This window comes from Melopsittacus undulatus, chromosome 3, assembly GCF_012275295.1.
Source record: "Melopsittacus undulatus isolate bMelUnd1 chromosome 3, bMelUnd1.mat.Z, whole genome shotgun sequence".
NCBI classification, from domain to species: domain Eukaryota; kingdom Metazoa; phylum Chordata; class Aves; order Psittaciformes; family Psittaculidae; genus Melopsittacus; species Melopsittacus undulatus.
In genome coordinates this window covers 113,693,098-113,720,894 of record NC_047529.1, presented here as the reverse complement: position 1 = coordinate 113,720,894, position 27,797 = coordinate 113,693,098, and the positions used below count along the sequence as shown (strand labels likewise).

Below are 27,797 nucleotides of genomic sequence, written 5' to 3'. Positions count from 1 at the left end.
ACTTCAAGAAGACCCAGCGTGAAGGAAAAAGAAGGGAGGTTTATGCAAAAGTTGCAATTTGAGCAGAAAACACTCTTTTTATTTTTCATTGTTTTTTAAAGCTGGTTAAGGTACCTAACTGGAATGATTGTTACTTGGAATTAGTGCCAGAGTCTCCTGACAGCTGATCTACTGAAACGGAAGCTAAGAATTCTAAACCATCAAAAAGAAAAGTATTTAAGGTGCAAATTGCAACTCAGTGAAAAACTGAAATATTTCAGACAATGTCACATTGATAGATTAAGGTAAATGAATCATTTAATAAGCTCTATGATCCTAAGTAATTAAACATATGCACACTATTAATCCCTCTAATCAATGCAATTAAAGACTAAAGTAGGCTCAAGTGTTTGTGCACAAAGTGCTCCACTGAAGTGAGTTTTAACAATGCACCTAAGCAGAATGCTTGGATCAGTCAGAACTCGGTGACCATTATGTAGTTGTTATGTAGTTGACCATTACTGTAGTTATCCGTAAACTCACCTGCTTGGTGCTTTTGAGGTAAATGTTATATTAACCAAAATAAAGAGTGTTCACACACTGTTACCTGTGTTTCTCTTGGAGTGTTTAGTGCTTCACAGATGAGGTTCCTGTTAGCAAATCCTTCCTTTGCAAAATATCCACTCCTAAAAGACAAGCTCATGGTATTTTGTATAACATGTAACAGGAAAAATATTCATCCTTCATCTTTCTTTCTTCCTCATTACGAAATACTCAGGAAAACTTTGGGGAAAAAAATAAGATTTAACATCATTGTATTTATTAGGTTCCGAAACAATACACATTCACATCCTTTTGAGTACAGTACATTTGGCACAGTAATAATGTTTACGATGAAATAACACTAATGAATGGCAAGAGATCCAAATTACATCCATAAGAAAAAAATTCTGTACAAATAAATCCTCACAATAAAAAAAAATCAACCCACCCCCCCCCCCCCCCCAATTGAATGCATTTTATATCTAGCCAGAACTATTCTGCACATAATTTAAAAAGAGGTAATTTGTAAGCCTTTTTTGGAGAGAATTACTTTTCACCCTACAGAGAAAAATGTGTTTCAATGTTTTAGTAAAGTCTATTTGGGAGGAAAAACAAGAAGCAATGGATTCTTTATAATTATTATTATTATTAACAATCTTTTTTTGGCATTTTGCACTCATTTTACAAAGAAGGAACAGGAAAGATTTTACAGAACAGGCAGAAATGTAACAGAATGTCCATTTTTAAGAATTACCTTTAAAAAAATGTACAAGGTAACAGAGAAACCTTCCGATGTAAACCCAATGCAGAGGATCTGACTATTTATATTGAAGAAATACCTGCCCATGCAAAAGTTTTGCTCTCCTTCACTTTTCTCTTTGCATCCTACCAAACACTGCAGGTGCTGAGGCCTCTTAAATACAAATGTTTGCTAATTATCTTCATGTCAAAAATGGGAATGCAGACTACACAGTTTGCTTACAAAAGCTTTATGGGATGCTTTTATTCCTTCAAAATAAATGCTCAGAGTTTTATGTAAAGGCCTCTTGTTTTACAAACAGTAGTGCGCTATCTGATAACTTGTCTTCCTAGCCAGTCTACTCACCTATGGAAAAGAATGCTTTAGCATTGTGATCAGTTCTTGCCTGGATGTCAAAAGCTAACCATGAGGGAAAATAAACAGAGCCAGTGGCGAGACACAAATTGATGGGCAGTTCTGCAATATATTTCTAAAAGAGAAAGAAATTTAAACATTGAGATGATGCAATCATTAAGATGTTTCTGTGCTGGTATGCAGCTCCAGAAGCTATAGTCTTTTCCCAGTACAAAAGATTACTGAAGATAAATTAAATTAAACTAAAGGCTTGATCCATTATTACACCTGTAGGCCAGACAACACATGAATTGATATATCATAATATTTAATATTTTGAAATCATCATAAGAATATATATAATAATTACACCTGAGTTTTAAAAACAAAACAAAATGGAACTGAATGTTGTCATCAGTAACAGGCTATGAGCAGCCAGACGCAAAACTGACACAAACTAAGTCATCTGCTTGAGACCGAAATTATCTCTTAAAGCCAATGATTCACACTTTGTCCACCAAGATTTGTAACATTCCTTTCTCTTTCCGAGCTCTATCATGTCATAATAGAGTTGAAGAGAACTATACAAGAGATTTAGTATAGCTTAATATATGTCTACATCTTTTATAACAAAAAACCTCATCTCTCTGACAGTAACTTGAACCAATACACATACAAGAGTATTGCACATGGACATTATTATAATTATTCTTTCATAGACTAACATTTTAATAGTATGCCTGAACATGCAGCAGTTGATACCTCTATATTCAATGAATTCCACAGGCCTTGCAGCAAACACTATATACAAAATCTCACCTGTACAAAAGGCAAAAAAGCTTCTTTAGTGCCACTTTGCCAATCACAAGTATATATATTTTTGTGCAGCTGGAAATCCATGTGCAACAATTAAAATGGATTCCAATGACCGCTCACTCAGTCCAGTAAAATATATAATAAAATGACCTCAGCGATACATGTACACAAAAAAAGAAAGGAACAAACCAAACCACAGGGTACTCCTGGAAATATAAGTACATAACACTGTTAGCGTATCTACAGGAGGTAACTTCACATTAGTAGTATTGTCCACATGAGTTACCATTTCAATTCATACACAAAAAAAATTCAATGTACAACGTTCAGTAATGTCAGTTTGTGAATGTTTGATCTTCCGTTTTTCAACACACTTCCACATAATGCACGTGTAGCCTTATTCTGTGTCTTCTAAAAGCAGATTTCTCTTTAGATTTTAAACATAGAAAAACAACAAACACAGTAGTATTATGGTTTTGTAAAAGTGTGCAAAAGTAACACACTGCTGAGAAAATAAATATAAATAAGAAAGTATCAGCTTAGCTACAATGGAAAAGGCAAATTTATAATGTTTATAATTAATTTTTATCTAAAATTAACTGTAAACATTTGCAAGCTTGCCATCACATCAATGGTTCATTTCAATGGATATTCAATTTGGTAACATGGATAGTACACCCAATTGCCTGAAAAACGGTAAAATGCCTATATATAGCTGTGTTAAAGCACTATAGGCTTTTTATTCTTTAGCCCTTTAATAACTATCCATATAATACCTGTTTCTGGCTTTAAAGAAAGTTTCAGTTATCTTTGTGATTCTTCTTATTCCTAAGAGTTTTCCAAAATTGTACGAGGAATTTCATCAAAAGCCATAATTGTGCTTCTTTTTCTGGACAGCTTTATTTTAAGTTTGTACCTCGACACAATAAACTCATAGTTGAGGATTACACCTCCACGAAGGCAGACTTCTCTGCTTACCAAAAGGTAGCATGTTACTCATTTGTTCCACCTCTGAGTACAGATCTCACCATAACCACCAGTGCAGAAGAAACAGTTCTCACCTTCTTAGCTTAAATATGTATGTGATTATAGAACGTGATCTGCTAAATCACTTTTAATAGCATGGCTTCATTTTCCATGGAAAGGATGCAATTTTATCCTCTGGGGAGATCTTAGGAATAAAAGAAAAGCTGCAAACATACGGCAGTGTGTTACATCTACAATTTCTGATACAAAATTATTTTGCATTGCTTTGTGAGACAGAAATTAAGAGTGCTTTCAGGTCAGAAGATTAAAGGAAAAAAAACCAATAAATATATATTTAATTGGGGATATGGGCTCAGGGTAAGAGAAGTAGTTCTTGATCTACTGAGTCTCAGTACTTTGACGATCTCTTCAGAATCACTTCTTGCAGCATCATTCATCTGTCAGCCTAATGTTGTCTATGGCAGTAGCTCCTCTCCAAAATAAGAGAACCCTTTAAATTCTTCTTGATTGATTTGTTTTATAATTGTCTCATCCACTAGCGTTAATACTGGTTCTTCTCGTGTAAAGTCTTGATCAAAGTTATTTACATCCCTTTTGGTTTTCTGAGAAGAAAAATACAAATAAGGTGAATGGTAAAGCAGCACAGTAAAATAAGAGGCACTCTCCCTCCTCTCCATCCCCCCCAGAAGGCTGAATTTTCTGGAATGATTGAAATAAAAAAGGAGCTACTTCACACAAAGAATAACAGACATATGAGAGAAGCTACAGGAGCAAGTACTATAAATGAGTTCAGGAGAGGCCACAGAAGCAGTACTATAAATGAGTTCCCAGAGACTCGTGGGTCCCTGACAGGCGGAGGAATAGCAGTATGATGATAAAGCAGGAAGCTGAGATTAGGACTAGTTTAAAAAAGGCTTTGGCATAGTAGGTGGTACGGCTGTTTCCTTTTGGATTTGAACATAATGATATCTCATTTCAGAGGCACAGAGCAAAATGATTTGATTTCCCCACAACATACCCTGCTGTTGCAACTCAAGTTACCTATTCTTTAAATCTGGCTAAACCCAGCTTTAAAATCAGATTCAGACCTCACAACAGCTCTGTCCAAAATCTTTGAGCTTCATGGTGACAACTCAGATTTCCTAGTGTAGATGGATGTCATTTGTAGCACCATGGCAAAGTGTGAAAGTCTGGCTTCAGAGAAATCCACCTCAGAACTCTTCCTTATTTCAATGGCATCGGGATTTCCCCATTCATGTCTATGCTCTTTCAGCAAAGTTGGGCCAACAAAGTGGAACTGTACACATTCTAGTTGGGATAAGATGTATTAACTAGAGACAGCCTTGAGGAGGCCGATTCGTCCTCAGGGTACCCACAACAGACTATCTCTGACTACTTGCATGTAAAAAAACCTCAAGGCTACAGGGGAAAACACTCACCATGGTCACTCCCTTGATTCTGGCACTGTTCATGTTTTCCATGTCAGCAGCATGTTTCAGACATGTACAGCTTCAGGGAACTGGAGCAAGTGTTTTCCTTTACACTGTCTCTTTTCTCTTTGTTTGAAGCAATCTAATAGTTACCTGAGTGACACTTAATGGAAGCACACTGGCACACTGGAAACTAGCTTTATTTCCATCCTGCACATGTCTGAGATTAACATGATACCAGAAATAGAACAGAATAGCTATTTGACTTACAAAGTAAAGTGATAAAACTATAGATTGATATATTATAAATTACATTAATGTATTCCAAATAGGATATATGCTTCTAAGTGTAGGTAAATACTACTAATTTATATATATATATAAAATATATACATAATTTCTTCATCAGCTCTATACATATGTTTATATTGTGACATTTTAATTACGTTGTCCATAAAGACTGAACATGAAGTGTATGTGACCCAAATACTCTGAACTGCATAAAGTATGAGCATTATACCTTTGGCTTTTATGTTTTTTTTCCCAGTCATTTAGGCAAATATTGCAAACCCAGAATGATATCCCATATGAATTTTTAAAGACATTACATTGCAACTATGTCTACATTCCTCTTGCTCCCCATGTCCTACCGTAGTATTTTCATACACTCATACAATGAATTTGCTGCAGGAATAGCCACTAAAGCAGAAAGAGGTAAGTGAATATTTGTAGAAAGCAGAATTCAAATTCAGAACTATAATTATGTGCAAGAGAAATGTGACTACACTCACACTTTAACCATTAGCTATCCATGGCAAATAAGCTCTGGATTAGCTGAGAAGAAATACAGTATGTACTATGTTCAGGTTTTCATACTTTTTCATTTGTGAAAAGCGTCATTTCCTTGCTGAAGCTAAAGGAGTTAGATGATAAATTCCTTTAAGACTAGCAGGGACAATTAATTCCCACTATCTACTTTTTCCATAAAACCACCACTGAGATTTGTGAAGGTTTTAGGTGAAAAAGTGCAGGTGAGTACATCTGAAAAAACTGTCCCAATATCGGTGTACCTAAATCCTACTGGTTAAAAATACTTGTCCTTCCAGTAGAACCTGGAGTCTCAAACACTTCTGAAACAATAACCAAAGGTATCTGCTTAGATTTAGAAGCCTATCATGTCTTAAAATATGCCTTCAAGACCAAAGAAAGACATAGAAGTTTCAGCTTTCTCAAATTTATAAACGATTCAATGTCTTTTTGGCAGCATACACCTAAATCACCCAATTTATTAACAGGACAAGTATGGAGCAATCTAAGATCGCAAGGATACGCTTTGATGAAGTGAGATTAAATAAATCACAGGGAACAAAAGTAAGCAGATTAAGCCACACAAGACAAAAGGTAGAGTTCATAACAAGCACTTCTTTTCAACAGAAAGCTTTATTTGAGAAATCCTCTTTAGCAACTTAGGCACTTTCTTCCTGCAGCTATGACTATTTTGCAAGGCCCCAACTGCTAAGACAAAACAGGTCTGGCCGCATTTCTGCTCCTATTGCTATTTTAATGCACTTGCACTGTGAATACTCTATAGGCCAACAGCATGAATCAATATACAGTTGCAGCATGAGGGCTCAGGATGAAGGTATGAAGGGCTGTGGCTGTCTCCTAGCAGTGAAGCTGAGAAAAGAAAGAAGTTCTGCAAGGTAAGGAGAATATATGAAGGAAACAGAGTGCATCTATAATCCAATTTTGTAACATCAAAAAAACATGAAGAAAAAAGGGAAAAATATTTAGATTGTCCTGGCAAATGCACCATTAAAACACAGTAATTAAATGGGTGGAATTCTGTCTGTTTAGTCTGCAGCTCCTGAGACTTTGGAACACTTTAAGTTTTCAAACTTTTTTCCAAGTAAAACTTTTCAATTTCAGATGACTTAAGAAGTTAGGGTTATCAGGAAAAAAAGAACTGTCAAACCCACAGCTGTACACTGAAACACACTGAAATTCAATTAGGTTTCAGATGCTACTCTTTTTTTCCCTCTAGATTACCCAAACACCTTGTGTTCAGCATGCATCAGTGCGACCTGAGAGCAGGGGCACAGCAGCTACCCAAGAGCTTCCAACAGTAGGTGCCAAATTCCACACTGCACTGAAACTGCTCTACTGCAGGCAGCCTGTGGGCAGTCCGTCTCTGACAAAGAGCACCAGCAGTGCCACAGCACTTGTAATGACTAAAAACAACATTATTCCAATTCTGAATCTCATGTGGAAGATGGCTTCTCCACCAGCAGGCTATCTCTGACAGAGGGCAGGAATACTGACTCACTACCTCTTGTGCAGGAAACGTGCTGGCTAGCTGATGCAGTGTGATTGCTTCACAGGTCTCCCATTGACCTACTGTGACCTGCTTATCCTGGGAACACCGTGGACTTGCTTCATGTAGGCGACATGATCCGATTAGATGCAACACTTTACAGGAACCGAATCACTTGAATGAATAAATATTAACATGACCCATCAAGGATGACAATTTTTAAGTCAAAATAATGTTTCATTCTATTCAAAGACAACCACTTTTCTTCAAAGACCTGAAATGAAGACATTTTAAGACTACCTCTTCATTCAACACCATTTAATCAGCTTTCCTAGTTGGGCGGCACAACTTTGGATAAAGGGATGGTTCTATGAGTCAAAATGTTGTTGCTTATTTGTGTTAAATCTCTTCACATAATTACTAAAAGACTGAAAGGAACTTAATATGCTCTTAGGAAGCACACCCGTAAACTCTTTTTCTGAACTGCTTTTATTTTCACTCCCATTTCAAGAAAAAATTGATTTTCTACCAGCAGCCACAGACTCAAGCTTCAAAAAACCCCCCTCCAAAACATGCTTAATAATCTTCCCAGTGTCAAGGATTACCAGCCTTGTCTGTTCATGATTACTAAATGACACTGTATGAATTGCAACAGTGAAAAAAGAAATCTCAGTTGATGTTCTTATCACTGAAAATACATGAAGAAAGTTAAAACTTGCCATTCCTTCCATAAATGACATGAACCAGATGTGAGCAACAGGGGCCCTTGGTATTGAAAAGCCACAGAAATTCTTGCAAGAAGGTATCTGATAGAGGATATTGCAAACCAGGGGAACTCAGCAAAGCTTGGGCACCTCATCACCTGTGCCATGAAGCCAAGAGGCTCAGTGGACTCTCTTCTGTCTAATAAGGATTAAATTAATTCCCCATCTCAGAGGCATTAAGAGGTATCTCTATCTACTCCATTATTTATTTCCATTTAATTTGAAGAAAACCACCAAAAATCTTTAACGTCCTTTGCAAACTCAATGGCTGCACTAAACTGGGTTGGAATGGTGCAGTGGGTTCAAAGACTGCTCAGAGAAGAGGAAAGAAAGAAGGAAGTGGGGACTAGAAAATGACATTGCCATGAAAGCCTATGCTTTGTATTTCAGTCTGATTTTCCTACAAATTCCCAAAATGCTGCTTAAATACAACTATAGGAATCTTCTTTAAAGCAATTAATAGATTTGTGTTTAGTTTAGTAGAATGAGGAGCTCATCCAGAACAGACAGCCAATACAAGCAAATAAGGCCAGAAATTAGCATGATAATAATTAAGCAATATGCTGGAAGAAAAAAATACTCTCCTATGATATTTTTCAGTAAGTGGATCTTTTGATCCAAAATATATGCAAAACTCATCCATGATTCTCACAGTCTGAGTTGCTGTGTTTTTCCACAGAAACACAGATGCAGATCATCCTTTCTGTATTACTAAATGAAACATCTTTAACTTTACTCCAGTGCAATTTTCTGACAAGAGCAGTTCTCGATGTCTCTTCCTGTATTTTCAAGCCCATAGTGAAATCCTGGAGTTTATAGTTCATCTGGGGAGCTTCACCAGAGAATGCTTCCAGTGTAGAACCCAGCTATATCAGCAGCACATCAAATATGTGACAGGTAGATTAAATCTGGGCATCTTGTGGTGTGCAGCTACAAAGGCACTGGACTGCAGTGCAGGAGGAGTGGGATGTGCAGCAGAAGATGTACCTTCTCATATGTATTACACAGTATCATTTCATTTTATCCAGAATTTTGCTTCAGTAGGAAATAAATGATTCCCATGTTTGACACAATATCATCAACAACAAATTCCTAGAGCAGGATTATCAGACTTTAAATATTTTATATTTACCTCATCACTGATAACATTTTCAGATTAATTTGTTCAAGACAAATGGAAACTCATGACATCAGGCAAACTTTTTTAGAAGCACAAGGTTATGTGGCAAACCTCATGTTATCACTGTGCTCTCATTCACCTCTCTTTATTATGATAACAAAAAGTGCAGCAAAGGCAGAGATCACTTTGCACCAGTGACTGGATCTCTCTTCACAAACATTTAGTTGTTTCTAAAAAGTTGAGACCAACTGTAGTGAACACTCATTTTTGCACATAACTCATTTTATATACAAAGAATACTGTTAGAAAAGCATCACTCCAGGCCTGTTTTTCCAATTATCCTTGTGATGCCTTTTCACAGTATTTGCACACCTTGAGAATCTGTATCAGAATTAGGAGTACTTCCTAAGATGTCTTATTGCAGAAGATGTGGAATATATATTATCAGAATAACTCATAAGTTACTACTTTTTTTTCAGCATGTTAATTGCTCTGTTCACACATGGACAAGTTAACAAGAGATCAGCAATGAGCTGCAGTATATTCAGCTGAAGGTTATGATGATAAAAAGGGTTTTGAATCCAAGCAGTTTTTACAAGTATACCTACATTCATTGCTTCCCAGCGAGGTGAGATTTTATGCTCCTAAATGATCCTTTCCTTAGATGTAAAGGACACCAAATTAAGACAAAGAGTGGAAAAAAGCCCCACTCAATAAACATGTTACTAGGCGGTGAAGCAGTTGGCATGAAAAGCATGCCAACCTAAGCAGTCTATAATTCAATCTGTTATGGAAACACCAAGCTAATTCACAGAACTATGAATTTTAAAAGGGATTATTTGTGATCCAGTAAGCTGAAACTATCTTTATACTGAAACACTATGTATCTTTCCTAGGGGAAATGGGTCAAGTAGGAAGGAGGAATAACCTAAACAACTAGGGGTACAAACATTTAATGACTACATGGCCAGGATGTCAGCCTCATTGTTTCACTTTTGCATATCCTTTCTCCTATTCTGCACCCCAAATCTGCCACAACAAAACAAACTGCAAGGCAAACAAAGTCAAAGATGTACAGGTTCACTGACCACCTCCCTGTGTCCCCAGTCTGGACAATAAACCTCACCAATAAGAAGTTGCTGTAAAACTGTTATCCCCTATGGCCTTACCTGGGTATGGCTTTAACATGAACAAGTACACAGCACTAAAGCTATATATAATCAAAACTACTTTGTTCATAGCCTGATTGCTAAACCACAACAGTTACCTCTGTGTAAAACACTGATGGTGATAGATTTCACAGGAGCTGCAGGGGAGGTCAGAACGACAGCTTCCCACATGCAGTTAGTCCTTTACCCTTGAGATCCATCTTGTCCATATCATCAGGGCTTGTTTCCACTAGGGCTTAATAATGATAAAACCACTGCAAGTAAGCTATGCTATGGTAGAATACATGGACATTTTTGAGTGAGAAAGATTGAAAATGTCTAAAAAAGTGCAAAAACCAAAGTCACAAAGAGTGCTAGCATCTGAACTTCTACACTGCAGTTTTCCCTTATGGTAGGTTTCTATGAGGGTTTAACTACATTTATATTTCTTCTTGGGGCAGGGAGGAAATATGACAAGAGAAAGTAATGGAATAATCCTATGAAAATACTTTTCATCTGCACAAAGCAATTCCTATTGCAATTCTACGATCAACATAAAGCACAGATTTCCTAAGTGTGCCTCTCTAATTCCCATTATATTGGCAAACCTCCATTGACATCCTCAACTACTCTAAGGTCACAATCACAGTGTCCCATCTTACATCCTGGCATACATTCAAGATTAGTCCATTTTCGCTTGTGTTCTGCATTTTACCCATGGCTGTTACAGCAGAGTTACAGCAGTCAGGGCTGGTGCATCTGCAACTTTCTAAACCACCTGCTGGTGAGTCCTGAAACACAGGTGTAGACATGTAGCACTTTGGCACAAAGGACTGGCTATACCCAGAAAATGGAGCTGGATTGAAACAAACACAAAGAAATGACGCAGGACAGTTGGTAAGTCTAGGGCAAATGTCCCTAGAATTCCAGTGGGTTCCAGGAAACTGCCCATAAATGACTGAAAAATTACCCAAATACAGATAGCCTAGCAGTGCACTCAGGTATTTGACCACATTTAGTCTGCAAAAGATCATTAGATGTACTTTGCTTTCCATTCTTTAAGTGATCACAAAGAGAAGGAATAAATTAAGGAGACTGATCCTAGTGAATAAGTGAATGATGTAATAAAATAGTTCAAGCCTCGTATCTCTGACATGTATACTGAATAAATACTAACTTTCCAATGTTTTATTCTGCATACAGTCACCTATCCCACTTCCTGAATATGTTATGAAATGATATATATATATATATAGCAGTTATCTTGTGATTCTGAGCCCCTCCTCTATCAAGAAGGCATAGACATGTACTGTCACACTGGGTGCAAAGAAAACCCACAGCATGAAAGGTAATAGCAAGCATGTAGAGTGGGAGCGTAATTCCAAGACTCAGCTGCACACAGGATGGTTCATACTTACAGGCTGCAGAGTGGGAATACTACAGAGCTTTTGGCAAGACTGCCTTCTTCAAAACATTTCAGGGAGCTCATGCTCTTTGATGACAACCTCCAGCTCATTAAGAATAAAGCTTTTAGTCTGATGTGGACGACATGCCTGTACAACAGGCTTTCATACAGAGAAACGATACAGCAGATCTCACCTCTTACAAATGGCAAAAGCTACACAGTGATGTATTTTAAGACTACTGAATTGTTAGAGAGCATATTTTGAACTGCAATGATTCTTTTTAAGCCTCTGCAAAGACAGATTAAAATAAAGATATATGTGACATTTTAGGAAGCTGCTGAAGTTGTGTTTTGTCTTGTTTTTTGGCTTTTGTTTGGGTTTTTGTTGTTCTTCTTTTTGTTTTACTAATGCACATGCTTATACAAAGTACAGACTGGAAAAACAAGGCATTGCACAATTACACATGAATGCCTACTGCTTCTGCATCTTAATACATCTCCTTTCCACCTCTCCTCAGGCACTGGAACTGCTTTTTCAGAACACAGTCTTAACAAAAGAGCACAGCAAGACACAGGAGACCTTGTAGTGACACAGGTTCTATTCCTGGTTCTACAACTGCTCTGCTTTGAGCCTCAGCAATTTTCCCCTCACTATGCATCTGACTTTCTTCCTATTTTTGTTCCCTTATACATGGATTGTGATCTCTCTATTGTTATCTATGATCTCTTGATCATCTCTCACTTTAATGGCCTTTTGCACTGTGCAAATCTCATCTTGTTGGGAACTTGAGCTTATTGTGGACCTGAGGGCACAAATTCAATTTTTCTTTCTTTTTGGTCTTGTCAGATACTAACACAATCCCTCAGAGAGTCATGGGCAGTCATCACATTCAACTCCTTCTTCTCCATAATCCGTAATTAAGCAAAGGGAATCATTGTTCTGTAGGTCCTTTGCAACCATGAATATGGTATGCAAATCAAGGAACTAGATCTGCACTTAAGGCTCTTCATAAATATCTAGACTGGGTGTTTCTCTCATCCCACATAATTTAAGCATATGACTCCTGAAGCATGCTGTTGAGAGGACCAGTGCTGAGAGTACAAAGTCTGTGCCTCCACAGTAACAAAATCCCTTGTAACAGCATAGCAGCATAACAACAAGAAAGCAGCAGCTAATGAAGTGCTAGGATTCCTTATAATTTAAAGATGCCTTCCCTGTCCTGCTATTGAGGATAAGTGCCTACACATCAGCTGCTTTAGTCCACCACCTGCATGTCAGCACATATGTCAAAGGAACTAAGTCTTGCACTAGTGTGCTGAGCTGTGAATCATATGTTGACAGATTTTTTTTGCTGCCTATTTGGATGAACATCCTGCTAAGACACTGTTTTTAACTTTATGCTAATATAAAAGGTTCTGCATGAGCAATAAACCCAAAGTTAAAGCTCTCATACTCTATGATGTTCACTGGGCTCCAGCTGTGAACAGGACTAGTCATGGAATACCAGCCTTTGACAAGACTTTGCCTTTTTCCTGATGAATTCCTCTCCACTGTCTGATAAAGAGCCAGATGCTACTGCTTCTTAAGTCACCTGGTGTTTTGCCACTGGCTTTTAATGACATCAGAAACAAGCCCAACCCAGGAATATTATTTATTATCTACATGAATATAAACATATTTGAACACTTAAGAATGTACCCTAAGTAATCATGATGACTTCATTTAGTGCTTTACTTTCTGAAAATAGCACTGGAGATTAAAGCAGCCAAAGGTGAAACAGAATTTCTCTTATTCTGAGGAAGCCCAAAAGCAAAGCAGGGACATTCTGGCTGCTTACCACTCCATCCCAGTGGGCACCACTTAATAATGTACATTTAACAGATGGTTAAATGAATCTAATTATTCGGTATGAAAAGATTTTATACAAGACCAGGACTCAGTAAAACCAAACAAATACTGCTGGATCCCAGCACAGAATAAAAAGAAGCATAATAAAAGTTGTTTAACTTATAAATATTTGGGAACCTGGAGTGCTGGGAAGTAGCTTTCAAACTTCTGTAGTTCTAGTGTTGTGGTAATCACAGCTAAAACCAGTTGCTGCAGGCACGGACACTGAAGAGAATAAAACCAAGAAAGAAGACCTAACCAAATGAGCAAATCTGGGGAAAAAAGAACCTTGTTCCTCCAAACAATCAACACTGAAATCCCTTAAAAATACCAGTTCACTCACTCTTTATTTCTCCAAGTTGTGATACAAGCTGCACATAAGGTCCTTGAAAGCTACATACTTACAGCCTGAGCAAATTTACTGGTTATACGAAGTGCCAAGCTAGTTGAAGCCTGTAAACCAAGGGAACTTAGTCGAAGGAAGAGCCAGAAGCATTATGGACTTCTCTGCCTTGCCCAGCCACATGCTAGTCTAATTGCTATGAGCTACACTGCAGGGAGTTACCGTACCCTTGTTCACAACTGACTACTGCAAGCTCAACGGAGATGTCTTTGCTGGCTGCCAATATCCAGTGCTGCTCTATCATCTACCAGTGTCAGTTTCTGCTACCAGTGTAGCAGAAATCATTTAGAAACCAGCTGACATTAAATACTCTAATTCAGGATACCCTGTGGCAGGGGCCGTGTGTAAAAAAAGAGCTGGACTTCAACATTATGTCTGGTTCTAATTAAAAGGCTGTCCTGAAAGTCCACATTCATTTTTCTTTATCGTTTTTAGTAAAGGATATATTTCAACCGTTCTGAAAAACACAGATTCTTCCTTGCTTCTAAACCTTTTAATTGTACACTGGTATAATCACCATGGTGTCACTCAGAAGAAAGCCCACTCTTTTCCTATGCCTTAAATGCCTGTAGCAAGTGAGGAATACAAAATGTGCAATGTTCAAAAATGGTACATGAGGGCCTGAGGTCTCAACATCACTCCCCGGTGTTGTTTTGTCTAAGCAGTAACACTTCATGCAAAAGCATGCAGTATAGCCCCTTGCGTGCTTATCTGCTAAATGCTCATTGCCATGCACTGATGACTGAATGGAAATATATTATGAAACTGAAGGGACACCTCAAGGTTATTAGGCCTAAAAATGGACCTACCTTGACATTTTCCCCATATTGAAGGCCTTACCTTAAAGAGGGACATTCACACTGAAGCAAACTTGAAAAGAGAGAACATTTATACAAAAAGAAATTTACTTGGCCTGTACTTTCCTATGTTCCTTTTGGTGCTACTGAATGATACTGCATTTTATAGGGCTTCATCCCCACAGCGTAAAGGCTAAGTCATAATTCTGCATGTATGATGATACAATCCACCGTCACCAAAAAAGATAGAGGCGTGCCAAAAAACCCCCACCAAAACAGTATCATGACTTCCCAACACGAGGTTAAAAATCCCTTACTAAGAAGGACTGTTAGCAGTCATGTATGAAAACAAATCTGAGATGATAGAACTTATGTTTCAGGCTAATATACTTGAAAGTTTTCTCCAGAAACGTGGTCCCTCTTTAAGGATTCCAGCCATATTTCACAGTAAGCAGACGGTTGCTGCAGCAATTGAAGCACACACCTCTCTAATTGAAGACATTTTAGGGAGCCTTTTGTTCATTGAGGCACCCACCCATGAGGCAGGCGTGGGCTCTGCCTGCTTGCCCATGAAACGGGGCAGCTGCATGCTCTGGAGGTGCTGATCTGTATTTACTATTTATTACCCAGCTTCCAAACACTGTGGGCATCTGGCTTGGCATAAGTCATCACCAAAGGGTTGCCAAATCTTGCCAGTTTTTCACTCATTCAGGGAAGGGGGGAAAGAAAATTCCCAGTGCTCTCTGACTCCGGCTGGAACCCACAATCATTGGCTAGGGCTACAATTTTGTATTTATTAATCATTCCGCTTCAAACCTTTGCTGCAGTGCAAAACTGAAAGAGGACACATTGCTGGCATCCTTAAGTCAAGACTTAACAAGGAAGTTTAGGTTCACAAGGAAACTGCATACAGACAATGTGGCACAGATAAAGATAACTAAGGGGGGAGGGACTTCAATAATGGTTATTAGAGTTACTGGATCTGACAGAGAGGTGCAAGTTACTGTAGGAAATTTGAGAGTGAGGATCAAGATGAACTCTGCTAACACTGAGGTCTGGTAGAGCATAGAACACTCTTCCAAGGGAAGTGCTACGTGTTCAATCACTTTAAAAGCCAGGCTGATCTTGAGAATTGAGTTTTTAACACTCCTCAGTCCTGTTTCTTCCTACCACAGAGTGGAAGCTGAGGCATGAAAGGTTAGGTGATGAACCCTGGACAACATTCTGAGCTTCTAGAAAACCTAGTGAAAACTTCTGTATCTTGTAGTTCTCACTGGTTTTAGCTGCTAGAGCAACTCTCTACCCTGAGAAGTCAGAACTGAAGAAGGAACATACAAATATTCTAAAAACGTTCTCAGTGATACAACACTAGGAATGGAATGGGCTGCAAAATGAAGGGAGTCACATTAGATTAACTAAATGGGCTGGCAGCAGCTGCTGCTGCTCCACACTGCAAGATACAATTCTGCAATAGACTACCTTGTTCATTCTGTTTCTAAGGCTCTTAAAGACAGCTTTTAAAATAGAAACCCAAGATATTATGAATGCAGAGTGAAAATTAATGTATTGTTCTGTGAAAGCTGCACATTCACAGTAAATCATCGTAATGCGATTATTTTGTCAACTTCATCTCCATAAAGCCACACTCTGAATAGATTGCCACAGGCACTGATAAAGGCATTAGTGATGAAACTTTGGCTTAATTGCTAAAAAGAAATACATATGGCAAACATCTGTTTTACCAGGCTTTGTATTACCCTCTGGCTCAGAGTTCTTCAACTTCTTCATGTTGAGGATGTCTTAGTCAAAGTCTCAGATTTTCCCAGCCCTGACATTTACAACAGGGTGGATGAAAACGACAAGTCTGTCTGTTTGCATGCACATGTTTCAAGGGCTGACAATGAAACTTCAGCCTAAAAGGTCAAGAGTGTTCCTGTGTTGAGACTTGCTGTGCTTAACAGCTTCTTCTGTCTCATAGCTCCTCGCAGCACACTGACCCACTGTAACCAACAGCTTAAGAAATATGCTGGTTTTATTGTGCTGGTCTACAAAACCCAAGAGGAAATCGTTCAGAGGGATGAAATATGTCTCCTATGAGGAAACACTGAGAGTTGGGGTTGCTCAGCCTGCAGAAGGGAAGGCTCTGAGGAAACCTTACTGCAGCCTGTCAATATTCAGAGGGGGTTTATACGAAAGATGGGGACAAAGGTTTTAGTATGGTCTGTTATGACAGGACAAGTGGTAATGGTTTTAACCTAAAAGAGGGGAGATTTAGAGAAATTCCAGCATTTGTGGTGAAATTCTGGAACAGGTTGTCCAGAGAGGTGGTAGATGCCCCATCCCTAGAAACATTCAAGGTCAGATTAGATGGGGTTCTGAGCACCCTTGGTCTAGTTGAATGCGTTCCTGCTCACTGCAGCGGTTTAGGCTGGGTGACCTTTAAGGGTCCCTTCCAATGCAAATTATTCTATGATCGTGTGAAATACTTGCTAATATGAGACTACCACTGACCTTTGCTTCCCCATCTCAAATATAAGATTTTCCAGTAAATAACAAATCGGGACAATATAAATTTCATCAATACACATTAAAGGTGAAGTGGCAATTTGTTTCAATCACTGTTTTTAGTGCATATTGTTTGGTATGAGATAGACAGAAACATCCCATCATGTCACTAAGCAAGATCTACCACACTTAGCACCAGATCAGTTACTTCAGTATGAAATTAATCTGCTGCACCCTTGTTTCATTAATAACATGGCAGATGCACTTTGAAAATGGAAATAATCAATTCAACCAAGCCAGGAAGAAAACCACAGAAACAAAGAAAGATAAAGAGCAAAGAATCACTGGATCAAGGCCTTTGTGGTTCTTGAGCAATAAATTAGGTTGCAAACTACAGCCTGGGCTTATGGCTACTGATTAGGGAAATGTTATTCTCCAAATGGAATAAAATTTTAGGAAGAATACATGAGACAAAATATCTCAACATAGGAATAAAATGCTTCAAATGGATTTCTGTCTCACAACAGCTCCTCTGGAGAACAGATATGTGTCTGCACTAAAACTGTACTTGTTTCTTGTGTATGCAATGACATTCATGTCTGCATTAAAAGCTTCAGGGAATAATATTATTCAGAAAATGTCAAGACACTCTGTGAAGTTCTAAGAATTAGGTTTTATGAACAGCAGAAATGATCTTCAAGAAACACTATCAAGGTCACTGGAGCTTAGAGGGAACAGCCTCTTCATAGCTGTTCAGAATATCGCTTGATTTCTAATGTACATGTCCCAGAGCTATTATTTCTTCTTTAGTAGCTTAACGTTTATAATAGCTCTGCATTATATACCCTCAGTATAGTAAAAGCCATAATACATGTATAAAAAGATTATTTTTGCCACTGAAAAGCCTCATAATTTGGGATATATGAAAGGAAGTATTGGTAGATAATATGCATCATAGGACTGGGCTTCAATGCACTTCCACCCCTTTGCATTCTCTGTTGCAAGTAATTAAGCTGGAGGAGCTTAAAAGATCCTTCATAACAGGTTTCAGGGCCATCAATCTGCTTCCAGATTGGTGGGTCTGACTCTGCCTAGCACAACTGGTGTGGGATTCCTGTCACTGTTTAGCACCCTCCATCATTTGTATGAGTGCTTTGCCCAGGGCACTCTTGCAGCCTTCAGAAAACACAGGCAGTTTTTCAAGGACCTTTAGAACGTTAATAATTTTCATTCCAATGCTGAAAACAGGGAATAGATTTCAGCTTCCAAAACATCATTAGAATAGTCAAATCATGTAACTAGAAGGACATAAACAGTATATTTCTGATGTATTAAGGAATATATTTGCATCTACCCACAGTGTGTATGAGATTTAAAGTTTGGCTAATAAATAGCCATGAAATATTTCTTCTAAGTCCACTTTCAGACTTAAGGCTGGCAGAGGTGAAGTGGCATAGCTGAACCATGGAGAAGCACAAGCCTTACAGTACCATGTAATTCATCTCCTCACAAAATCTATTATGGCAGAGAAAGGATAAAGGGCAGCAGAAAAGAACACAGATATGCTAACCAAAGAACTCATGTTTTGGGATCAGCAGAGTAGTGAGGCAGAATTGAAGCAAGGTTTGTTTCCATGCATCTCTGTGACCTCCCTTGGCAGATTATTCCATTGTCTGATGGGACCTCAGTGTCTGGCCATTTTCCCTAATGACTTGTCAGCATTTTATATTGCCCAGAGCTCATCTGAACGGACCCTATGTTGTTGGGTTTGTTTGAAAGTGTACACAATAGAGTAATGATAAAATTTCCCCCCTTAGTCATCTTATTGATTGGTCAGAAAATAGATGAATACCTGTGCAAATATATGCATTCTTGCATGGGCAAAATTCTGTATGTGCATGCAAAACTCAATTTGAATGCACAAATGACGATATATGCGTTGTGTGATTCTTTCCCTACACATATGTACACTCACATAACACATGCAAGAATGTCTATTTTCTGACTAAGAATCTGGCCTCTTCCTCATAGCTAATTTCACAGATCTAGGCTCCCTTGAATATAAGATTAAACATATATTGGTTTAATCCTCTCTTAATCTTAAAAGTAACTTTTAAATAATCAACATCCCTTTATCAATACTGAAAGATGTTAAACACCAGAAAACATTCCAAACACAGGCATTAGTTATGTTTTCCCCAGAGTAATTCCATAGCTGGGGAAGTTACGCTTGGTTATCTGAATCAATGAATCTCAATGCTATACCCACAACTTAATTTAGAGAGGCACTATTTAGATTTTAAGTAGACTTTATTTCATCAGTGTCCACCTTCTTCCCTCTTTCCTGTAGTTTTCAAAGTGAGTTCAACCTCTTCTGGCCTGGCAAGCACCCAAAATCACCTTTTCAGCATTTGAAATTTACTGCCCTGGATTCCTTTACTGTTTCATAAATTGCAATGTTAGTAATTATATTTTGTTCATATCATCTTTCTCTCCAGCCTAGATAGATACCAACTAATAAATTGTTCAGTTTTAAGAGGACAAATCAAAATTTCTGTATAGTCTTGCTCAAAGATTTCTACACAACAACAAAATCCAAACAACTGCAATTTATACAGCTGATACAGAACAGCTGAGGGATCATAACCACAGTGTAAATATGCAAGGTATACTCTTTCTAAGTGTAAAAAAGTCATCAGTAAAAGCTGATAGGACCAGGCCACTGGGGAAGATATCTTGGAGAGAGCAGACTGCAAACATGAAAATGATAGGGATGCCTGTAACATAGACTACATATTACCTGAATTCACCACCACAAAAACCAAGTTCATTAAAAAACAAGCATACAGAACTCCTAGACTGCAGCAATCAAATTTGGTAGAATAAAGCAAGTTGGCATATACAATATGGAAAGAAGTAGTATGAAAATCTGGTGTTAGAGAAGCAGCCTGAAGAAAAATGAGAAAAGGTGTAAATAAAGATGTATAAAATCACCCTAACAGTTTTTAAAGAGCAAGCAGCTGTCTTGAAAATTACACAAAGGGCTACTCTGAAATAATCTGAAATCACTACTAAACCTGACATATTCAACTAAAATATCATTAAAGAAAGGAGAAAAGGAACAAAACAATGGGAATTAATAAAATATGAATGGCTTTAAAATACAACAGTACTGAAATAATTCCAGAAAGGGAAAGAAGCTGCATTGAGAAGGTAGAAGTTATTTATATTGGCAATGTATAAAAATATTTGATATTCTAAATGCCTCCTGACTTTAAAAAAGGACCAATGCAACAGGAATACTTACAAAATAACAAAGGCCTTGTAAAAATACCTATTGTCAAAGGGACCGTGCATCTCGATCATGAAGGGAAAGCAGCAAATAGACAGACTAGATGTGAGGAATCTAGGCCTTACCAGGTGCAGGCATAAAGTAAAAATTAGTTTAGAACTATGCATCCTGATTTGATAGCTGCATCACCAAAAATGCTGATGAATACTAAGCAAAGCCACAAAATTTACTGTGAGACAAATTCTTGTGAAAACAGGGAAAGACCTATATATAGAGAGAGACTTCTCCAAGTGTAGACTTGAGGAGCTACCTAAGAGTCTTGTTCTGGACAGGCAGCTCCACTTTCACCACCTACATAGGGAACTCGGGGAAATGCATCTCACTGGACTAAAAGAAAATGCATTAAATGCAACAGACAACAATCCTGCAATGGTAGAAGGGACTTTTCCACTTCTAAATTTAAGTGAGGATTCAGTGTTGAGCCCAAAGTTGTTTTATTTATTATTTATAAATACCTTCCTAAACTATCTAAAGAAGCAAACAAATACCTTGACTGTATTTACAGACAAGTCAAACATTGTAATTAGGAATGTGCAAAAGTCAAAAGACAACAAAGCAATCTCAAAGAAGTTATCATACAATTATTCTCTTGTATGGTTCAAGCACAAAATTAACTGCATGCATTCTCAGCTGCAAAGCTGATATTTGGTGAACTGTATTTTCTTCCAGAAGAAGACAAGAATAAGCCATGAATTTTCACTTGGCTTTTGTAGTTTCTGCATGTGGGGCTGCTATTTACATGATTTTGTTAAAACAGGAATATTTCTTTGTTACCTAAGAAAACGTGAGTACATCAGTTTATCTACTCATAATGTACATTTCTTTGCCCCAGAAGCAGTTTTCTCAAGTATCTTCAGTTAGAATATTATTAATCAGAAATTCTTTCCTCTGTCTTTCGATACAAAATCCAGTGCCCCTTGGCAGCACATGGCTGTAGCAGGGTTCACACAGTGAGTACAGACAGTCCATACCCAACTGAAATAATCTCTTCCAATCAAAGTATCTTTAGGAACACAGGAAAATAACTGAAACAGTGCCTTGAACCCTCTCACTGGTGAACATGAAGATCTTTCTGTGCATTAAATCTACTCCTGACACTTACCTTCACTGAAGCAATGACATGGTGATCTTTTCAGTGTGGTTTTTACGTTACTATTTCAACCCCTATATATTGCATTGGGTAAACTCATGCAACACAAAAGCCAACAACTAGAACTGTCAAATCAAGATTTCTCTGAATGTTATGCAAACTGCTACTTACAATCCGAGGTTTGAAGGGTGGCTTGATTTTCCTTTGTTCTAGAAGAACCCAGTCGATTTCCTTGAAGAATGGATGCTGCTTAATCGCGTCTTCCCCATTCTGTGATGCCACACAGCCAAGTCGCTTATTGGGGTTCTTTGTCATGAACTACAGAGCAGAGGAGGGAGAGGAGGAAAAAGTTAAAACATGAATGGCAATGGCTGGAAACCATTTTCAGTGCAATTACTCATTAGAATTCCTAAAGCCTCGTTTTTAGAGACAGTCCCCTTTCAGAAGGTTATGTTTTTCTCTAAGAGCAATAAGGATGCCCTTCCAATGTTCAGAGGTTCCAGCCAAACCAGTGGATTCAGAGATTCTGGAGTGGAAGTCTCCTTCAGGAAGTTCCTTCAACTGATTGCTGAGACCTCCTAATTTCATCTGGCTGAGAGAGCTTTAGGAACAGATTCTTTGTCCACATTTTTAGTTCCAGATTTGGCCAACAATACAAAAAGAAAGACAGAAAATATTAAACCCTCCAGAGACACTTCCAAATAGACTGAGGATAGCTCTTATTTTGCCCTATTTGCTCTGTCTTAACTACTAAGTTGGGGGATAGGGGCTACAATATTATGCTTACTGCTGTTTATTTTCTTTGGGTACATAGGTTGTATAATCATACATTTTTGACACATGAAAAGCCATAACCTCCTTACTCATTTCTAGGATTTTATTCTAATACAAATAAGAACAGCATCTGCAGCTATGTGAATTATAAGACCTCTGTTTCAGGAAATAGGTGGAGTGATGAGTGCCAGCAGAAAGTTTTCCTTGATAAACTCCACGACATAACTTGCACCCTCCCTTTCATTTTTTAGTACACCGTTAGTGGCAGCAAATGGAACTAACTGGTCTCTGGTGTGGCAATTTCTGAACTCTTCACTTTTAAACTCTTATTATTTCTTTCAGCAAAAAGCTTTACAGCTATCCGTAAGACACGGATATCAAATGATGGCAGCTGATAATATTTTTCTTGGTTTTGCTGTTATTTCTTCCTTCATTTATTAGCACTTGTTCTACTTATTTCCTCATACATGTGGACACAGAATCCAGCTATTGGATAAGTAGCTACTGAAGCCCTTAAGACGGTTTTAGATAGCTAGACCAGCCATCCACAGGAGAATACCACTGCTATCATTTTAAAGACATAACATAGATCACCAAGGCAATTCTCTCTGTATTTTCTGACTTACACGTGCTGCTCCAAAGATGATCTTTCTCTTTGGTCTTGTGTTCAAATTCCCTGGAAGTTGTTTTACAATTGGACAACTTATATCTACACTACAGGCCATATTTTCTATAGGCGGGAGAAACAAAGGTTTTGAAAGGATTACTGTGCTTTGGTGAGGTCTCTTGGAAAACCACAAAACACATTCCTACATTCCTCTGCTTTATTTCACCTCCAGGACTGGAGCGAGCAAGCCAGGAACCAGCAGCCACGTTCTGCAGAAACAGAACATGGAAACTACAGGATATGCTTTTTGTACCATATAACCCAGGTATCAAAGAAGTACAATCTGATCCTAGTATCTGCCGTGTTTTATCTTCCCGGAGGCAGGGAAAACACCTGAACATGTAGTTTTTAAGAAGCCCAGGACATGAAAATATAACTAGACAGTATAGTACTGCACTTCACAGATTTCATGGAACACGGAAATGGCTGATAAGGAAGAATGAACTTTAAGAATGAATACTTAAAGCAAACAAAATTATCACATGCTGAAATAAACTTCTGAAGTGGACATTTAATCCTATAAATTTCATCCCCTGCAATAAATATTCATTTTTTTCACCTTGTGTTTCTGAAGCACAAGCTGACATTTATTCCATGTTTATCAACAGCATCAAGAATGATGCAACTGTCAGGGCAGAAACAGCTGCTAACTGTACTGTGTTGAAGACATAGTTGCCAATGGAGCTGACAGCCTTAGCTGTAAGTATTGCCTTTTTATTTTCCCATATTAATGCAAGAACCTCCTTTTATGAAAAGCCTTTTAAGATCAGAGTTCCTACTGACTTAAGTGACAAGAGGACAAAGGTTGCTGAGATAGACATGCAACTTGGGGCTTGAATCAAGGATCATGAGATTCCCAAAATCTTGCTTCTTGGAATAAATAATACAGCTTGAAAACAGAGTTCTGCTTCTGTTGCCAGAAATCTCTGTAACCTGGGTGCACAGGGAACACACACTGTGGCCACAACCTCTCTCCACTGCTTGAAAAGAAACACAGAGCTAATTTCAATGAAGAATTGTTTTCCTTACCAGACAGGAAAGAATTTTAAATAGCAATTCCTGTCAATTCACAGAAGCAGGAGTAGTAAGATCTGTGGGATTTCATGGGATAAGCAACATGCTGACTTGTAATACTGAGCTGTGTAATTATCCTCAGTGTTTTGTTGGAAATAACAGGAAAACTGTTTCTTCAGAAAATCAGAAAACATTGTTACTTAATACAAGAGAATGTCTTCTTATTAAACTTTCTTACATGCTGTTTGAAGGAGTGTAAAAATACACAGTTTCTGAAGCATAAAACCCATGTCTCAAAGCACAATGTGAGGAAACGATGTGTTCCAAAGTTAATCCCTTGCTACCATTCAGCAGTAAAATACATAGACGCCTCTTTCTTTCCTCTGTTTTTCCTGTTCTTCATTTAACAGTATGTGGACAAGGATTAGATGAAGAACACAAATTACAAACATGTTTCACACCATAGCTGTGTAAGTAGCAGGTTGCTAAATGCAAAGAAAAGGTTTCTTTTTACGGTGTAAACTGGCACAGCTCCATTAAATTATATCAATTTATATCAATGAAGGCATCTTGCCCAATGAGGAACCATTTACTACTATAGTGCAAATCTGTTTAATGGATGCAACTCTCTTTTTAAAGAGTATGTGGATGGCAAAGGAACAGATCTTGAAGACTCTGAAACCAATTGACTACAGAAAATCTCTTGGACTTGAGTGAAATTCAGATGCATACAGGAGCATTGACAACAACCCTTTCTCTATAATACACCAAAATGACTGCTGAGCCCTGAATATGAGCCTGAATCCTGCAGCACAAGTCTATACATTTTAATTGCTGAGCTGAAAATAACTGGGGGGGGGTCTGGAAACAAAAATGGATGCACAGAAGTATCATGTCAGCTAATAAAGAGTCATCCGAGAGCTATCTGGGGTGAGAAGGAAGAACCTGTATAAAGGCCAGCATTAATATATCCTCCATGTTCTCACTACAATAAATGCAGCAAACTATTCAGAGAGGTTAACTTTGACTTCTGCTTTGAATCATCATTTGAATCTCTCTCTGTCTCTCTGTCAGCTAGAATGAGCATGAAGGTATTTCTATTAAAAGATCAAGGTGAGCATTTCTCCAGAACGTGTTACTGGTTCACTGGTGTTAAAAAGTTTAATATATAGTTTCAAAATGTAACCCTGTATGTACAAACCTGCAGGACTTAACACTGTCAGCTGCCTCTTACTTGGAAGCCTCCCTTATTCCAGATGCTGAAAGAAAAACAGAACTGGAAAGGTAGAAATTTCCCACTTTCAAAAAAGGTGGAAAACTGGAATAAAAAACAAGGGTTGTTTTTAAAGCCAGAAATCCTCCTTAGCTTTTCAATCTATGGGGACTGGCATAGTGCTTCTGTTTTGTTTTGCTTTTTATTTCAGGATGATACTTGCACAGAAAAAAGAATTTATGTCAGTGTCATATTAATGGAGTAAACCTGACTTAGAAATGTAGTCTAAGCACTGGAGTTGCCCAGTGGCACACTTTGACTGATCTTGTGGCACTTGGTGACACTAACTTCTGTCAAGTCACTATTCATATTGAAAAACGCCAGGCAAAGCAGAAGCAATTACACTAGAATAAGACTTGTTTTCCAAGTGCTGTGTGAACTATAAAATACAACAGGCAGCTGTAAATAAGGGCTGTCAGCCCATCTTGATGACAGTGGAAGAAAGTCAGAGGGACAAGAAATTTTATAAGTGGGTTGAATAAAAAGCATTGTTTCTTTAATTATGTAGTGCATCCCCCACTCTCGTGAACATGTGGCATATAAAGTGTCAAAGTGATAGCACAGCTCTAGTTGGTTGGGTTTTACCCTGAAACATGAATCTGCAGTACACAGATTTATACAGTGTACAACTGCGTGGAATACAAACATTCTGTTCCTTTCCCACAAGCAGTGTAATTTATCCCAGGCCCCATTATCCTAACAGTGGCACTCTGAACTGTGCTTGAACTCCCAGTGGTGACTGCTCTCAACAACTTTCAGCAAATTCAGTTTTAATCAAGGGGAAAAAAAAAGCCAAACCCAACCCCCAAAAACAACACCACCCAGAAAAAAAAAAACGTGAAGAGGAGGAGAAAAGCAAGTTATGGAAGACAGAAGACTCACTGCTTTTAAAATGCTGACGGCTTCTTTACTGAGCCAGACTGGATACAAGACATCGTCATGAAGGATGGATTCAAAGAGATCATCTTCATTGTCAGCTTCAAAGGGGGGTTGCCCAGCCATCATTTCATACATGAGAACACCCAGAGCCCACCAGTCAACCGACGGGCCATATTCTAACTCCTGGAGGATCTAGCATAGAGAAAGAGATTGGATTGAATAGACAAGTTAGACAACACTCTTGGCTGCACATTTGCTGTTTCAACATGATACACTCTTTCTTTCCCTCAGTGCCTAAGCAGGACTAAATCCCACACTGATTTTGGTAACAGCAGCCACAGTTTCTTACCCATGCAATTTTCACAAACACAGCCAAGTGTCAATGTGTAGTTGTTCTCAGAAGTACTGACTGAGTCTATCAGTCCCCTGAGTAAAAGAGTATGCTCATGAGCGAAAGAGCTGTATATCCTTCCAAACTGTTTAACGCAGGTCACGCTATAGGGGAAAAAAGATCACATATACAAAACAGATTGGTGGAAAATGTGAAACATTTCCTTGTCTCTATCTTGGAGAAAACAAACTGAACTAGCTTGTAATGCTGCACAGAGAAAGTAAATCTGAGAGATTTATTCTTGTCCTTTAGGTAGGGCTGAAGGAAGCCAAAAGCTTTTTTGTTCAAGCTCTTTTTACAGCATCAAACTGCTGTACAATACATGGCTGTAGGACTCACTTTAATTACCCTTGCTTTCAGAAAAACTGGCTACAACTCTTCTGGTGGCACAAGTTCAACCTTGTAGCAAATACCTTTAATACGGAGTAGTAGGTTAGTATGAGGGAGTTTTATTGTACTACTTGGTGTTAACAGAAGTAGTATTGTACAAGGAACAAGTTTAATTCTTGGCTCCTCTTCACTGAAAAGCAGCTTGGTATTTTGAATGCAATGCTTCAGCATGAGAAAGGACTGGGGAAAGCAGAGTGGTTGCCTGTTTAAGGTGAAGCTGACTGCCTTAAAATGAAATGGAATGGCAACAACTCCACCACCTCCTTAAGCAACACTAGTGTTACAGTCAGAAGCCTCATGGTGAACTCCATGGAAGTACTGACCTCAGTGAGACTGTGATTTCATGTTAAAGTTCCTAAAATCTTATTATTGCTTTGTTTCCATTAAAGAAAATTATATCTATAAAATTACTCAATTAGTATACTGAATCAGAAAAGAATTAATACAAACCCAAAACCATCACACTTGTATTTCTTTTAATGTTGGAATACTTTTCAAACTCTGTATGATACACATTTATTTTACTACAGTTTCAAGATTCACACCTTATCAGTTAGGCTAGCAAAGCTTGGCAGCCATGAACACTAACAATATCTATTCCTAATTTATTGTCTGTGGCTAACAGTAAGCTAGCATTTTTTCATGCTGCAAATTTATGGTTGATGAAAGACAGACCAATGACACTTTACATTAAATCAGCACATTGAATCTTCAGCGGAAAGATGCAGAGGTTACTTACTAAACCGAGTAGACAGTGTCTGCCTAGCAGACTAAC

At 38.1% G+C, this 27,797-nt stretch overlaps 1 protein-coding gene across 1 annotated transcript in view; it reads right to left on the bottom strand.

Moving 5' to 3' along the window:
• Nucleotides 1–777: 777 nt before the first annotated feature.
• Nucleotides 778–27,797, bottom strand: part of PRKCE (protein kinase C epsilon) — a 282,199-nt gene continuing 255,179 nt past the window's right edge. Inside the window, exons 13-15 of the mRNA XM_005144578.3 lie at nt 26,245–26,433; nt 21,806–21,952; nt 778–4,020 (exon numbers count right to left, since the gene is read on the bottom strand). Of these exons, the coding sequence (XP_005144635.2) occupies nt 3,874–4,020; nt 21,806–21,952; nt 26,245–26,433 (483 nt within the window). The 3' untranslated portion in view covers nt 778–3,873. The remainder of the gene's footprint in view (nt 4,021–21,805; nt 21,953–26,244; nt 26,434–27,797) is intronic.